Source organism: Vigna angularis, chromosome 1, assembly GCF_016808095.1.
Source record: "Vigna angularis cultivar LongXiaoDou No.4 chromosome 1, ASM1680809v1, whole genome shotgun sequence".
NCBI lineage: Eukaryota > Viridiplantae > Streptophyta > Magnoliopsida > Fabales > Fabaceae > Vigna > Vigna angularis.
In genome coordinates, this window is record NC_068970.1 from 32,475,489 (window position 1) to 32,492,333 (window position 16,845).

Below are 16,845 nucleotides of genomic sequence, written 5' to 3' on the forward strand. Positions count from 1 at the left end.
AGTTAATTGTGTTATAAAATGCTTGGGGTCACCTAACATGACCAACCACCATATACCAACACCCAAACACCACTTACTTCACAAACACATGTGCAAATCTCACTCAAACATACTGGGTTTGTCATTGGTCACCCACGTTATCCTGACTGACTACCTCAGTTGAAGTTTCTGTACAAAACAGGATTTTCTCTCGCGTAATCGTTTACAAGGGGTGTGTAAACGATTACAGCAGGCTCTTTTGACCACCCTCACTCAGCCCTTGCCCAACTTTGTTCCCCTCATCAGAATGGGTTCTTCCCCACTGCCTAGGGTCACCTAACATGACCAACCACCATATACCAACACCCAAACACCACTTACTTCACAAACACATGTGCAAATCTCACTCAAACATACTGGGTTTGTCATTGGTCACCCACGTTATCCTGACTGACTACCTCAGTTGAAGTTTCTGTACAAAACAGGATTTTCTCTCGCGTAATCGTTTACAAGGGGTGTGTAAACGATTACAAAAGGGTCTTTTGAGCACCCTCAGTCAGCCCTTGCACAACTTGGTCCCCCCACTCAGAATGGGTTCTTCCCCACTGCCTGGGGTCACCTAACATGACCAACCACCATAGACCAACACTCAAACACCACTTACTTCACAAAGACATGTGCAAATCTCACTCAAACATACAGGGTTTGTCATTGGTCACCCACGTTATCCTGACTGACTACCTCAGTTGAAGTTTCTATACAAAACAGGATTTTCTCTCGCGTAATCGTTTACAAGGGGTGTGTAAACGATTACAGAAGGGTCTTTTGACCACCCTCACTCAGCCCTTGCCCAACTTTGTTCCCCTCATCAGAATGGGTTCTTCCCCACTGCCTGGGGTCACCTAACATCACCAACCACCATCAACCGACACTCAATCACCGCCATCTTCACAAACACATGTGAAAATCTCACTCAAACATACTGGGTTTGTCATTGGTCACCCATGTTTCCCTGACTGACTACCTCAGTTGAAGTTTCTGTACAAAACCAGGAATATTCTCGCGTAATTGTTTACCACGACAGTGTAAATGATTACGACGGTGTGTATTTCAGCAGACAACCTCAACCCTTGCCCAACTTCTTTCCCCACTGAAAATGGGTTCTTCCCCACTACTTGGGGTCACCTCACATCACCTACTACCCTGTAAGACCACTAAAACACCAACATCTTCGAAACACAAGTGCAACTCTGAGTCAAAATAACAGTTTTTGGCAATGATCACCAAAGTCACCTTGCTTCACTATTTGAATTCAATTTTGTTTACAAAACACACATTATTGTCGCGTAACTGTTTACTAACCCACTGTAAACGATTATCATTTAGTTTTTTCACCACCCCAACTCATAAGTTGTTGAACTCCCTTGCAGTAACCACCCTTAATTTCACTTATGAAACCTTCCCTTACTATTGAAATACTTATTACAATGGTGAGTGATTTTTTCAATAAAAGAGATTAATTCATTATAACAAACACAACGTCAAAACAATTAAATTCAAAATCCAACCAATAATCTTATTACAAATACAATTACTACATTATCAACTTCCATTATGTACATATATAAACATGCTGTGTTACAAGAACAAATTTTTTCATCTGTAAGCTATCCTAAAAAATGCCATATAGCTCTAGGGCTTCCATTTGTCTTATGTTCTCGTTGTCGAGGATCCAGTCACATACATATTTCTTTCTAATCCCAAGCAGCTCCTCCTGAAACCAACATTTTCCCCATTATAAACCAACACATGTCATAATTTTAACAAACACAATTGCTACTAACGGTTGTATATTGAGGCATGCTTTTTCCGTTGTATTTGTCGTCTCCATCCCAAATTTCCATTGCTTTCAACATTATGACTCCACAATCATGTTTGAAATAATATACCCACCACATAAAATTAATTATCAACATATATTCATCACAACACAATATAATACAGCAGTACAATTCTAAAAACTTACAAGTTTGGTTGGGATGAGATATTTGCTTGTTTAACAGTCAAAGGAGCAATACTACCTTCCGGTCTATTCATCAAGAGGCAAAAAAATCGTGCCATATTTTCAGCCTACCAGTTAACAATTACAAAAAAAGGTTAAACAATACAGTGTTATCTGACAATCACAGGGTCATCAACAATGAAATATGTAGAATCTTACAACAGCTGTGTCTATCCTTTTTCGGTCTCTGATCCCCTTACCCAATGAGTCAATCACAAATATCTCTAATGAACTTAATTTCACTAAATAACACCACCAATGATCGTCGTGGACAAATGGCATAAACAACTACAAACAGTAAAAACAATATCAATAACACATTTCCGACCAAAAATAGACAAATATTGCACATTAAAAGTTACTCACAAAGTCAGCTGTGGCAAAGTCTCCAAGTCCAAAATGATCGCTACGCAGATAACTGTTATAGTTATGAAGCGTCCAAATATGACGATTCTGTGGACGTTTCCTATAATCTGTAAGAATATGGTGCTGTGGACAATTTCAAAATCATCAATCAAAAATCATTCAAAAATACTTTCTTCAATCAAATATATGATACAATATCAAATTTTATTTACCGAGTATAATGGACTAAAATGAATCCTCTTAACAACACTGCACAACCTTTTCTCAAAGTACATAAATATCGTACAAGCAAATAACACCACCTACACAATCAAAAAATTCCACTTTACTAACATAAACTACAACATCAAACACAAAGAAATGTCACAATACTAACCATGTTATCAACGTATTTTATCGGGGCCAAAGTGTAAAATGAAGTCGTGCTCAAGGTTTGCCCAATTATCTCGCTTACAACCCTAAACATATAAATATTAGTCCATCACATTGAATACAGATTGGCCAACCACAGGTACAATTCACAGCAAATACCTGTATACAGTGATCTCTCTGACACTGACTGCTCTGTACAATTGGTCTACATCAACAGTGGTCCTTGGATCCCCAGCAAAACTGTGCAATGGGGGGATAACCAATGGGACGGCCTCCGGTTGGACTTCATCACCATCATCATCGATTTCAATACAAACAATTTTATCATGACTTCTTGAAACTATCACATCTTCACATGCAGTTTTATCCTCCCCTCTTACTTCCGTATATGCACCTAGAGGGTCATCAACTGCATTACCATCATCTTGTTGTTCAAATCCACGATCACGACCAACTTCAGGCTCTTCATCACCCCCAACTTCAGGTGCTTCATCAACTCCGCCAACAACTTCTTCATCACTACCACATGCATCTTCTTCAGTGAAGATTGGAGTTTGACAAATTTCAATTAACTCCCTAGTAAGAACTCCAATCTTGGCATTCAATGCTCTAAGATCTTCATTGTTTTTTCTCAATCTCTCCTCGGCACCTACTTCCCATGTGCCGTCATCAGAGCTTTCGTCATCATCTTTCTCAACCTTGGATCCTTTAGCCAAGGATCCTTCACTCATCCCTCCGTCATCCATGTGGAAAGCTGCACGAATTTACGGGCAATGACGATCTTCCTTTCTTACATACCACTCCAAATTTAACTGCACCATTATCACACAACATATTTTCACAAATAAGACAATCAAATTTTACATCAAAAATAACGAATGTCAAAGCACTTACATCTCCGGTCTTAAATATATGTTCAATTTTTTCGGTCCCTGATTTATAAGGGAACCATCGCATTATGCGCGGGAAAAACCTGTGTGAAGCATGACCATGCAAAGAAAGTCTTTCAACAGCCCAAGCCTACAAAATCATAATATTATTTCATCAAACCTAATTCACAATGTTCTCCAGTACATCAAAATAATCAACTATAAATCATGTTACCTGCAACACTACCACATTGCCACTAAGAGTGAGTGACTGCGCGATATCTCCTCTCATAATTTTCTTCTTACATTTATTTAAATTCTGTACAATATGTATATGTACACCGGTGCACCAATCGTATAGACACAAACTGTCTAAGTCATCTAACACTGCAAAAGGCATGTTACAAACATGCCTTGATTTCCTAGGAAAATAAAAAAACAACCTAACAAACTAATATATATAACCTACATACTACATCAACATCAATGTTATTATCATGCACAATGACATTAAACATGTCCGTCAAATCCTTCAAAGTGATAGTTTTTGATTTGAACATTTCACCAACCATTCCAACAACTACTTCATCAAACGGAATCTCTAAACCACCTATTTCTAAACCTAGGCTCATGAACACATCAATAACTAAAAAGGGCACCAATTGTTGACTCACTCTAAAACTATTATCATGCCCGGCCCACCTGCAAACCATAACCTTCAATAATTTCAAATTCACCTCCACAGGGTTATGAATATTCAAACACCACATAAATGGAGTCATCCTAATGCGCTCCACATGACACTTTTGTAGTAAACGATTCATTTCAATAATGATTGATGACTCCATCGAGATAAGAAGCCGCCACTACACAAAAATGATGATAACTTTATTAATAACTACAATTGATACCATAATAAATAATCTTTAAAAAAATAATTATAATTTTTCTTACACTTCGGTTTTTCACTTCCATTGAAAGTGCCCTAACAACATAACAATCCACACTCGTTATATCATTAAGGTTACTGAAACAGCAAAAAGGAAATGTAAAAGATAATGTGAGGGCTCGGCCAATTTAACTTACCACAACAATGACAATGCTCCACGGCCTGCACACAAAAGTAACCACACACAACAGTAACCACACACAAAACTGCACCCGCCTTCCAAACACAAAAATTCCCTAAACCCAAGATACAAAGCGAGAGAAGATGGAAGGGTGAAGATGGAGGACGGAGCCACAGAGAACAACGAAGGGTTAAGATGGAGGAGAGAGCTACAGAGAAGAAGGAATGGTGCGCAAGTTACGCCCACATTAAACCGTCAAACCCATTTCTTAAAATTTAGAAATCTTCTTCCAAAAATACCCCTCGGCCTGATACCCTCTTCCTCATTTTCTTTCACTTTAGTAAGCCAATGCCAAGACGCCACCTGGCGTTGTTAGATTGTTGTCAAAAATTCATTGTCAACATAACATTTTCCTATAAAAAAATATCAAAACGAAAGACAATACTCGCGTCAGTATTGAACTAGAATTGAAACAAACGAGTCGATACTCCGTAAAACTCATACTCGTGCACGCACACCGTCCCTCACCATTTCTGAATTGGCATATTTTGTTCTCGCTCATCAATATACAACCTTTATAAAAATTACTGCACCTAAACACACTTTATTTCCCATTAATACTCTGACGTTACAGAAAGAAAAGGACAAAAGGAAACCACGTAACAATTCAAATTCAAGTAAAACTTACAAAAAATAAACATTTGTTACGTTAATATGTCTGCACCACCTAATAAAATAACATTCATAAATTCACCTAATAAAATCTCTTTCATAACTAATAAAATATCAAACGTATATATATCTAATATAATACGTTTATAACCTACATAATATAATATCTTTAACAATAAATAATAAAATATCCTTTTTAAATCTCTTTAATATAATACGTATATAAAACCTACCTAATATAACGCACTTGATATAATATCATTCATAAATAATAAAATATCATATAAAAACTAATTATTCACATATATTTACCAGTAGCATCCAAATAACCCAACTGATAACCAATTACTATTACACTATAAACCTGTTATATGCATTAGCTTCCAAAGATTTCCATATAATATCACTGTATGCGTTCAAACCTTCGACAATACAAAACACACTCTATGCTACAAGATCACGTTAAAGCTTCTAAAAGCAACTTTTACTGCAGGAGTATATAACATCCTTAGAAAACACTAACCTAGGATGAATCACGTAAAACATGCCAAACAATGCAGAGAAAATATGTGTGCACAGGTATAAAAAAAAAAACACAGGTAACAGTACAACCCAGAAGAAATGACTAAAATTTCCTGGCAGAACTTTTCGTTCGATCCTCCAAACTATCTTCCCAATGGTTTCTCACTCTCATACATCAATACGTTAATATCCCAACAAGCCTACTATAGCATCTAGACAAAAAAATATTGCTCTCAGTCCAAAACAAATGCCCAACACTACTGATTCAATAACCATACCCTACATTATCCATCTTAGTACTATTACTTCAGAGTCTCCTAGCCTAGAGTCATTGCCATTTACTACCCTCGTCGCAGTTTGCTTCACCACCCAAACTAAATAACATCATACAATGCATAAGCACAGATTCCCACCACAACAGTAAACTCAAACACTACTTGATCATGCGAAACTCTAATCATGGAGAGATTAAATTGGTACACTTACTACGTAATATATATATACATACATATATGGCACAGTGCATCCTCATCAAATCTTATCTAGAGAAACTGTATCACCCAAACTTACACTAATGGCATAACATAGGCTTACGAATTTATACATCACGTCTGAACCAAGCAGCAGGGAGCACTAACATAGAGCATGCATAGACTACAACGGAAAGACAATCACAAAAACACAAAACCATGGTTAGCTTCCCTTACCTTCGTTAATCCTAGCTTCCTTTCCTTGCTCAAGATTCACAGCCTAAACTTTTACCTCTTCCAAGCTCACGTTCTTGCCACCAAGCAAAATCACTCTTTTGATTTTCCAGCCACTATCTCACAGTGCACACACTACTTTTCTATCTGTTTCTAAACTTTGTAACCAAAATTATCTTTAATCTCTCTTAGTCTCTCCACTTTAATAACCCACGGATCCACTAACCCTATTTGTTCGTCCTCCTGTACCTTTCTTTTTGGTAAAGTTGTTTGTAAAACCACGAAAAAAAACAAACTAACTCTTCTCTGTACAACACCTTAATCCCTTAAAGAAAATGAGCCCCACGCTGAAAAACATTAAAAAAGAACAACAAAATAAAATAATTTCCAACCTACGTTCCATAGGAAAAAGGTTCAAATAAATTAATAAAACAAATAAATAATTTATTCATTAAGCAAGATTAAAACACAACCAAGACCCACAAGTAACTATCACCAACAGGACTACAAGACCTTTACGAAAACACGTTTTTACATTAATTTTAAAGATAAGTCAAGACACAATATTATATTTATGCTCTAAAATTTTTAGGGTATTACAGTAGATGGATCTACATAAGTAGATCTATTGTGTTTTAGTTGATTTGTTTCCATTAAGTGATTTTTTTTCATATGTAACATAATATTTTAGTATTTTTAAACTATTAAAATAGAATGTTACAAAAAAAAATTATAACTTTAAATAAAAATTAATACTTTAAATATAAACGATTCTTTAATAATTTATTAAAATATCAATTAATTAAAAATTATAAAAGTATAAAATAAGAAAGAAAAAATAATATAAGAAATATATTTTGATATTTAGAAAACAATAGTTTAAAAATAAAATAAATGAATAAAATTAACAAGAAATTAAATATAAATCAATATTTCTATGCAAAATAATTAACATTTCTTTTCATTAATTCTTCTTCAATGTTTAATTAGATAAAATGTTTCTATACAAAATAATTAAATTAATTCATTAAATCATTAATTTTAGTTATGCTGAATTCTTTTTTTAAAAGGAAAAACTTTTACAAACCTAATAAAATAATACTCATTTTTATAAAAATGATAACAAAATAATTTAATTGATGTACAATTAGAATTTAAAAAACAATATTTTAATTTAATATTTATATTTATTACTTTATTATTTTAATTATAATAAAATAAATTTTACAAATGCTATTAGATCAAATATAAAAATTTAAACATCCGTTGTCAATTTTTATTATGAATATAATTCAACAAAATTGGATAATTTAATAAATCACTTATATCAAGAAAAAAATATTTTAAAACGTTAAACTTGGCTTACAATTATTCTAAATATATATATATATATATATATATATATATATATATATATATATATATATATATCGTAACACTAATATCATTAATTTAAATTAACTTATTAAATTTAACAATAATGTAATCTTTATATCAATTAATTTTTGCAACAAATGATAATAAAATTAATTTCTCATATATGTATATTATTTCAGATTTTATATAAATTCTGAAATTCACAACTTCGTTTAATTATAAATTTGCACAAACATTAATTTAAAGAAATATTTTAATTTCTAATTTCTAATATAAAATAATTTTATAAATTTATTATATATATATATATATATATATATATATATATATATATATATATATCCATATATATATCTATATATATATATATATGTATATATATATATATATATATATATATATATATATATATATATATATCTATATATATATATATATATATATATATGTATATGTATCGTACATTCTTTTCATGTATCGTATGGTTCTTTCATGGTCGTCCTCCTAAGTCGACCTTCTAGGTTGTCCATCATCGTCCCAGGACGTTCTCCCTCAAGACATCTTTCCAAGTTGTCATCCTAGGTCCTTCTCTTATGGCTGTCAACCTAAGCTGTGTTAAGTGGTAATGACTCATTAAGTCCTTAATGCAGATTAAGGTATGATTAAGTCGTCATTAAGCCAGCGAAAGGTAAAGGCTCACCACAATTAGTATAAATAAAGGTCTTAGATATGACTTTTGGATCACGATGCACAATATATGCATTACTCGTTCGATTATATTATTAACTTGGGCGTTGAAGTACCTTTGACAGGTACCCACCCACACGACTTGGACAAGGAGGAGGGAGAACGAATTATATCACTTGGAAGATGGAGGACAACTAAGGAGCATATCCGGTCTTCAAGACAACTTGTATTGCTTTGAGTAAGGGACTTCAACCCTATATCTGAAACATTTTGGCGCCTACCGTGAGGGGGAGCTAGTATCCTCATTGTAGCCATAAGGAACCAGTGAGTAGTGCTTTAAAGGACGTCAACCTTTCAGCCTCAGAAAGTCGACCATTTGACCATTCGGACTCATGTATTCGGCCATTCGGCCTCAACTTCTCAGCCATTTAGCCTTAACTATTCGGCCTTCGTCATTCGTCCTCGGCTGTTCGACCTCAGGCATTCGGCCTCAATAGCTTAGCCAAATTTGGCCTCAAGCATTCGATCATCTCGCTTTAACCGCTCGGCCTCCTCGGGCCTCACAAGTACTTAGCCAAATTTAGCCTCAAGCATTCGGCCATCCGGCCTCAACTGCTCGACCTCATATGGCCTCACTAATACTTAGCCAAATTTGGCCTCAAGCATTTAGTCATCCGGCCTCAACTGCTTGGCTTACTATGGCCTTACAGGTACTTAGCCAAATTTGGCCTCAAGCATTCGGTCATCTGGCCTCAACTGTTCGACCTCCCATGACTTCACAGGTACTTAGCCAAATTTGGCCTCAACCATCCAGCCTCACGGGTACTTAGCCAAATTTGGCCTCAAGCATTCGGTCATCCAGCCTCAACTGCTCGGCCTCCTATGGCCTCACAAGTACTTAGCCAAATTTGGCCTCAAGTGTTCCGCCACAATTTTTTGACCTCAATCGTTTGGCCATACCTTGGCCTCAAAGGAATCCCGGCCGGCCTCACCAAAGGGTGGCAACCGTGGATTTTCCCGGTCGGCCTTACCAAAGGTCGGCGATCGTGGATCTTCACCAAAGGAATCTCGATCGGCCTCACCAAAGGTTGACGACTGTGGATCTTCACCATAGGAATCTATACCGGCCTCACCGAAGGTCGGGGACCGCGGACTTTCACCAAAGGAATCCCGACCGGCTTCACCAAAGGTCGGCGACAGTGGATCTGGACCAAAGGAATCTCGACGGGCCTTACCGAAGGTCGGCGACTGTGGATCTTCACCAAAGGAATCCTGGCCGGCCTCACCAAAGGTTGGCGACCGTGGATCTGCACCAAAGGAATCTCGGCCGGCCTTGCCAGAGGTCGGCGACCGTGGATCTTCAACAAAGAAATCTCGATCGGCCTCATCGAAGGATCAGTAGCACATCCAGCTTAGTCGATAAAGGCAAGAACCATTTTTCCAACCACCCATCGTGATCAACAGACATGGAGGACAAACAAAAGCCAATCGAAGAACCAGTCCTTATCAGGAAGGCCAGGTACAGAACCCTTTCGCATAATAACATCATGCTCGGGCTTGAGGGGCTTGTGTACCATACGATCCTCCCATGTACCGTATGACACTCCCATGCCTTCCCTCCCAGGCCGACCTCCCAGGCCGTCCACCATCCTTCTAGGTCGTCCTACCATGACCATCCACCTATGTCATCCCAAGTGGTAATGACTCATTAAGCCCTTAATGCGGATTAAGGTGTCAATGGGACGCCACTAGGCCGGCGAAAGGTAAAGGTCATTGATGACAAATTTATGAACACCGAAAAACGGCGCCACAAACTTGTTTAACCCTCGGCAAGTGTGATCGAATCGTATCAATTAATAAAACTAGGTAAGACCAAGTATCGTTTTCCCAAAGGACTCACGGCCTAGTTAGTTATCTGATTTGTTGATTATTTAAGACTTGTGAACGATTGATTGTAGGTTTTTAATGCAAAAGACAGTAATTAAATATGTATGCATGAATGTGATCAATGGCAAAAAGAGTAAAACAAACACAGAATGAATTATATGGATGAGTATGTTGTTGGGGTTATCAATTTCATCTTATCTACTCTCATATACTTTAGGAATTCATCAATCTTTTCATCAATGTTAATGCCACTCTCTAAATCACCTTGTCAAGAAGGCTTATCCTTAATTACGAGTTCATACAATTCCTAGCATTCCTAGTAATTAGTTCTGAAGTGCAGGAGCTTAAAGGCAACCAATATATTATTGGGAGAAATTCCCCGGATCTAGACTTCCCCGTACGTTCCCATATCGACAAAATCAATGATCATGGCAATGAATGAGTTAAACAAAGCAAGCATTAAGCAAAGAGGAAAAACCCTAACTAATGATGAAAGAAAGCATGTATCTTAAAATAAGATGTTAAAACATTAATTTCATATATGAGAGTTTCACAAGACTACATTGATTCCCCAACAACAATACAAGGTTTAGTTCACCATATTCATGGTGAAACTAGATGAATAATAATGAAAGAATGAAAGATAAAACCCTAGAAAGGTGAAAAGGGAGCCTGAGCATCCAAGATCTTCCTTCAAAGGGGTGGAAAAGAGAGTGTTTGCTTCGTCCCAGCCAAAGATACAAACCCTAGGAACACCTAAAGCTTATATATTATTTGTAATAATACAAAAAATTAGGCCCAAGCCCAAAATAATGCCGCTCAGCGGTAAACTACCGCTCAGCGGTAAGTGCGTGAGTTGGTTTCGTCCCCTCAGCGGCCTTTGCACCCCTCAGCAGAGCCAACGTAGGTTTCTGAGTGCCGCTCAGCGGTAAACTGCCGTTGAGCGGTGGTTGCGGCTTCTGCTTTTGCACTTTTTAATGTCTTTTGTGATTCCATTTCTATCCTTGTTCACTTCTTTAACCAAATTCACCTTAAAACCTGCATAAAACGCTGAAATCAAGCATAAACCTGTCCAGCTCTCTTATTTCTAAAAATATGACCAAAAGCATGATTTCAAGCTAGTTTCTAAGTGTTAAAGGTTGCTTTTAGTATCAAATTTAAGCATGAAAATAACAGTTTTTCAACTGTTATCAGACCCCCAAACTTAGAACTTTGCTTGTCTTCAAGCAAACAAAATGTAACTCAATCTTCTACTAATCTGTATAATGGTTCACACATTCAAAAAAAAATCCTCTTTTCAAGATAAGTAAAAACTTCAATTACACTCATGACAAAGATTTCAATCAAGACGTGCACCTGCTTTGGGTGTTCACTAAATCACTTAATATCCAACAAATGCTATTTTTCATGAATGATCAATCAACTAAGCATGGATGTTCATGTGTTCATGGAAAATTTCCTCACTAGGTAAAGTGTTTCTCTCAAACACAAGTGTATAAGAGGTAATCACTCATTCACTCTACTATTTGATAACAGTTGAAAAACTGTTATTTTCATGCTTAAAATTGATATTAAAAGCAACCTTTAGACTTAGAAACTAGCTTGAAATCAATGCTTTTATCTATATTTTCAGAAATAAGAGAGCTGGACAGGTTTATGCTTGATTTGAGTGTTTTTGTGCAGGTTTTGAGGTGAATTTAGTGAAAGAAGTAAAGAAGGAGAGAAGTGAAATTATAAAAGGAAGCAAAGAGTGCAAAAAGAGAAGTCGAAGGCACCGCTCAGCGGCATTTTACCGCTGAGCGGCACTCAGGAGGTTGCGGGAGTCACGCTGAGGGGCAAAATGGCCGCTGAGGGGAAGAAACGTGACGCGCACTCACCGCTGAGCGGTATTTACCGCTGAGCGGCACTTTTTGGGCTTGGGCTTTTGTAATCTTTTGTAACTCTAGAATAGTATATAAGGACTTGCACGTCCTAGGGTTAGGTATCTTTGGCAGAACGTAGGCAAACACTCTCTCTTCCACCCCTTTGAAGGAGGATCTTGGATGCTCAGGCTACCTCTTCACCTTTATTGGGTTTATTCTTTCATTCTTTCATTATTGTTCATCTAGGTTCACCATGAATATGGTGAACTAAACCTTGTATGTTTGTTGGGGAATCAATGTAATCTCTTGAAGCTCTCATATATGGAATTTATGCTTGCATCTTAATCTAAGACTTATGCTTTCATTCATCATTAGTTAGGGTTTTTCCTCTTTGCTCAATGCTTGCATTGTTTAACTCATTCTATTGCATGATTATTGGTTTTGTCGATACGGACACGTACGGGGAAGTCTAGATCCGGGGAATTTCTCCCAATGTTATATTGGTTGTCGTTAAGCTCCTGCACTTATGAACTAATCATTAGGAATGCTAGGAATTGTATGAACTATTTGATTAGGGAGAAGCCATCTAGAATGGTACTTTAGAGAGTGGCATTAACAATGATGATTTGAATGTTGAATTCCTAAAATGTATGAGAGTGGATGAGATGAAATTGACCCCCAACAACATATTCATTCATATATTCCTTTGAAAGTGTTTATCTTTTGTCTTTGCCATTGATCAAACTTCATGCATACATGTTTAGTTTTTCGTCTTGCATATAAACTCCAAATATTTCGTTTGTAAGTCTTAGCTAATCAACAAATCACATAACTAAACTAGGCCGTGAGTCCTTTGGGAAGAACGATACTTGGTCTTACCAAGTTTATTACTTGAACGATTCGGTCATACTTGATCATACTTGCCGATTGTGAAACAAGTTTGTGACATCATATTTTGGTGCTTACAAATTTGTCCATCAAGTTTTTGGCGCCGTTGCCGGGGACTCGTGGTTTAACTGGTTAATTTGTGTGATTATTGATTATCTTTGACTTGTTTTTGAATTTTTTTTTTATTTAAATTTCGAATTTTTTATTTTCTGTTTATATTTTTCAGTTTTTATTTTATTTTATTTTATTTTATTTTATTTCTCTGTTTTTATTTTTATTTTATTTTATTCTTTGAATCTTATATCTTCTCCTATATCTTTTTGTGCTAACAATTGTTTTTAGGGTTTTGTGCCTAATGTCTGCAGAATGCAATTTGGTCAAGAATTTAACTATATGGGCACTCAATTCTACCAAAGTAATCTCAACCACTGGTGGGAACCTCACTCAAGCATGGATCAAAGCCAATTTTGGCAAGCTGCTGGACAATTTGAGAACCAACCACAACAACAATGGCAGCAACAACCCTTTCTATCAGGAAGTTTGGATAGGTTGGAGGACACCCTTCAACGATTTTTGAAAAATTCCGACTCTACTCAGAAAAGCATTGAAGAATCATTTAAAAGAATGGAGCTGCAACTTCATTACATCAGTCAGAGATTGAATGATGAGGTTAATACTGAAGTTAACCTTAAGGAGGAAGGGCAAATCATTATCACCGAAAGTGACAAGATTCTTGATAAGGAAAAATTAGAGGAAGATGAAGAAAGGGTAGAGAGAAAAGAGAAAGAAGAGTTGAGTGAGAAAAATAAAGATGAAGAAAAAGAGAAAGAAGTGGTTGAGAGAGAAGAGAGAAAGAAGATTTGTGTGAAAATAAAGAAGTTGAAAAGAAAAAGAAAAGGGAAGAAAAAAATGAAAGAAAGGAAAAAGAGAAAATTTAGGGAGAGAAAAAGGAAGAAAAAGAAGATGAGAGGAAAGAAGAAGAAATCATATGAAAAATCCCATCCTCATCTAAAGAAGAATCATAGGAAGGAAAATAAATTTAAGTGCTTAATGGAAATCTTCAAGAAATTGGAGATTAAAGTTCCTATGATTGAGACACTGCAACAGGTTCCTGGTTTGATCAAATTTCTGAAGAAGTTCAGTAGGAAGAAGAAAAAGAAGAAGGAACTTGAGCTTTACTGGGTCAAGCTAATGACGTTAAAAGAGCGCTTGCTGGGAGGCAACCCAGTGATTTAAAAACTTTTGATTTTATCTTGTTTTTGTACCTTTTAATTTGTGGACATTATCTTGTAAATATTTTGTTGGATCCAGCATCTACTGAAGGATGCTAGGTGGTTAAGTATCTACTGAAGGATACTAGGTTTGTAACACCTACTGATGGGTGTTAGTGAGAAAATTTTGCACCTACTGATGGGTGTTGGTGGATTTTGGGTCAGGCTCGTGACGTTAAACAAGCGCTACCTGGGAGGCAACCCAGTTGATTGATTGTTTCTGTTTGTTTATTTTAGTTAGGATTTGCATAAGCATTTTTAACATTGAATTGCAGGGAACTCATGAGGGGCATGTAGGGAAGACACGTAGGTTAAGAAAAGAAGGAGAGGAGCACTTCACGAAAGTGCCGCTGAGCGGCAATTACCGCTGAGCGGTACTATCGCAGATGGGCTTAAGTTCCCCTTAGCGGGACCCGAGCCCATTAGGGTATTTTTATACCCCAAGCTGCGTTTTAGGGTTTATTTTCTGGCTTCTCTTTGCACAAACACTTCCACACATTCTCTTAGGTTTTCCACATCTTTTCACTCTTCCCTCTTTAGAAAATCTCTCTTTCACTCACTTTTTCACTAGTGTGCCATCAAAGTTTGGGGTTGGAAGAGAGCAGTCTAGTTTGGAAGCATTCTCATATCATCTAGCATCTCCACCCAAGTAAGTAAAATGCATTTGGTTCATTCTAGGGTTCTTGAATTTGAATGTGATTGTCAAAGCATGAATATTTAGGGGTGTTGATTTCTATGCATGATTTGATGATATATTTGATGATTGAACCGATTAAACTGCATGATTATGAACTGGAAATATGAAAATTGCATTTGGGTGGAGTTAGGAAAGCTTTAAAACAAGATTTTCAAAAATCTGCAGAGTCACCGCTGAGCGGCATTTACCGCTGAGCGGCACTCTGCCAGATTTGATTTTTCTGGTTTGTTGCGTGGCGCTGGTGGCGCTGAGGGGAAATTCTGGCCCTCAGTGGTGGTTTAGCTTCAAAAGGAGTTATGTTCTGTGTTTTACTAATGATTAACATCATGTTCTGTGGTTTTGGTTTGTGTTTTGAATGCAGGAATGGCATCCTCTTCAGGAAAGAGATTGAAAACCATGGCAACTAAGAGGAAAGAAAAGGAACCAGAGCAACCCCACTCTAGTAGGTTCCTCTCTAGGAAACATGAGAAGCACTTTAGGGTGGTTCAGGACAGGAGACTTCTAATGGAGAGAAAGGTTGGAATGATACCTAACTTTGCTCCTCAATTTGGAGAGCAAGTGGCCACTTATCCAGCACCTGCCAACATAGCTGTGGTCAAGGAATTCTACACCAATGCAAAGAAGATTGGTGATCATCCAGCTGAGAATTATTTGGGCTATGTCAGAGGCCATGCTATCAGGTTTGATCCTGATTCTATCAACAACTTCCTGGATACTGTGTGGGCTGGTGAGCAATGTCAGTTTGCTCTTAGCATGGAGGAAGGTGCTGACTTTGAGGATGTTGAGAGAGTAATGTGTATAACTGGAGGACACTTCCAAAGGAATAGATCTGGCGCAGTGGTTAACATTAGGAGGACGGATTTGACTCCTCTTGCAAAGTATTGGATGGCATTTTCTCATGCCAACATTCAGCCATGTTCACATGTGTCAGATATTACTCTCAGCAGGGCACTATTCATCTACTGTGCTATCAGAAACTTGAATGTTAATATTGGGCAGGTAATAGCTGATGAAATCAGTGTATGTGCTAACACCTCGAACAACAAAGCACCACTAGGACATCCTTCTTTGATCACTCACCTTTGCAAGCAAGCTGGGGTGGACACTTCTGTTCCACCATTTGAGAGGCCAAGAAAAGCTATTGATGAGGCTTATTATAGACAGTACTGTGGAGGTGAGGATGCAGCTCAGCCAGTTCCACCACGCCATGCTCGTAGAGAGAGAGGGCCAGCACAGAGCCGGACATCTGCTGATGCACATGAAGCAGAACCATTTCAGATGAGGGACATGTATATGTCTCTTATAGGTGCTCAGTTGCAGTCCATTCACAGAGGGCAGGTGGCCACTGCTGAGATGATAGTGGGGATGTATGATAATCCTCCAGCCCACAGGTGGACTATGGATGAATTCCATAATGTCGTAGCTTGGCCAGTAGAACCAGTACATGGAGGAGGAGCTGGAGCAGCTGAAGCTTCAGCAAGAGATATGGAAGAAGATGAAGCTGAGGAGGAAGATGCATTTGATGAACATGAAGATGAGGAGGAAGAGGAAGATACAGAG

At 37.2% G+C, this 16,845-nt stretch overlaps 1 protein-coding gene across 1 annotated transcript; it reads right to left on the bottom strand.

Moving 5' to 3' along the window:
• Positions 1-1,651: 1,651 nt before the first annotated feature.
• On the bottom strand, positions 1,652-3,525 carry LOC128194815 (uncharacterized). Its single transcript, XM_052871121.1, has 8 exons — positions 2,939-3,525; positions 2,784-2,865; positions 2,620-2,709; positions 2,408-2,530; positions 2,201-2,329; positions 2,006-2,109; positions 1,824-1,914; positions 1,652-1,753 (listed from the first exon to the last, which is right to left on the bottom strand). Exons 1-8 carry the CDS (start codon positions 3,523-3,525, stop codon positions 1,652-1,654), a joined length of 1,308 nt encoding a protein of 435 aa, XP_052727081.1.
• Between the last annotated feature and the right edge of the window lie 13,320 nt (positions 3,526-16,845).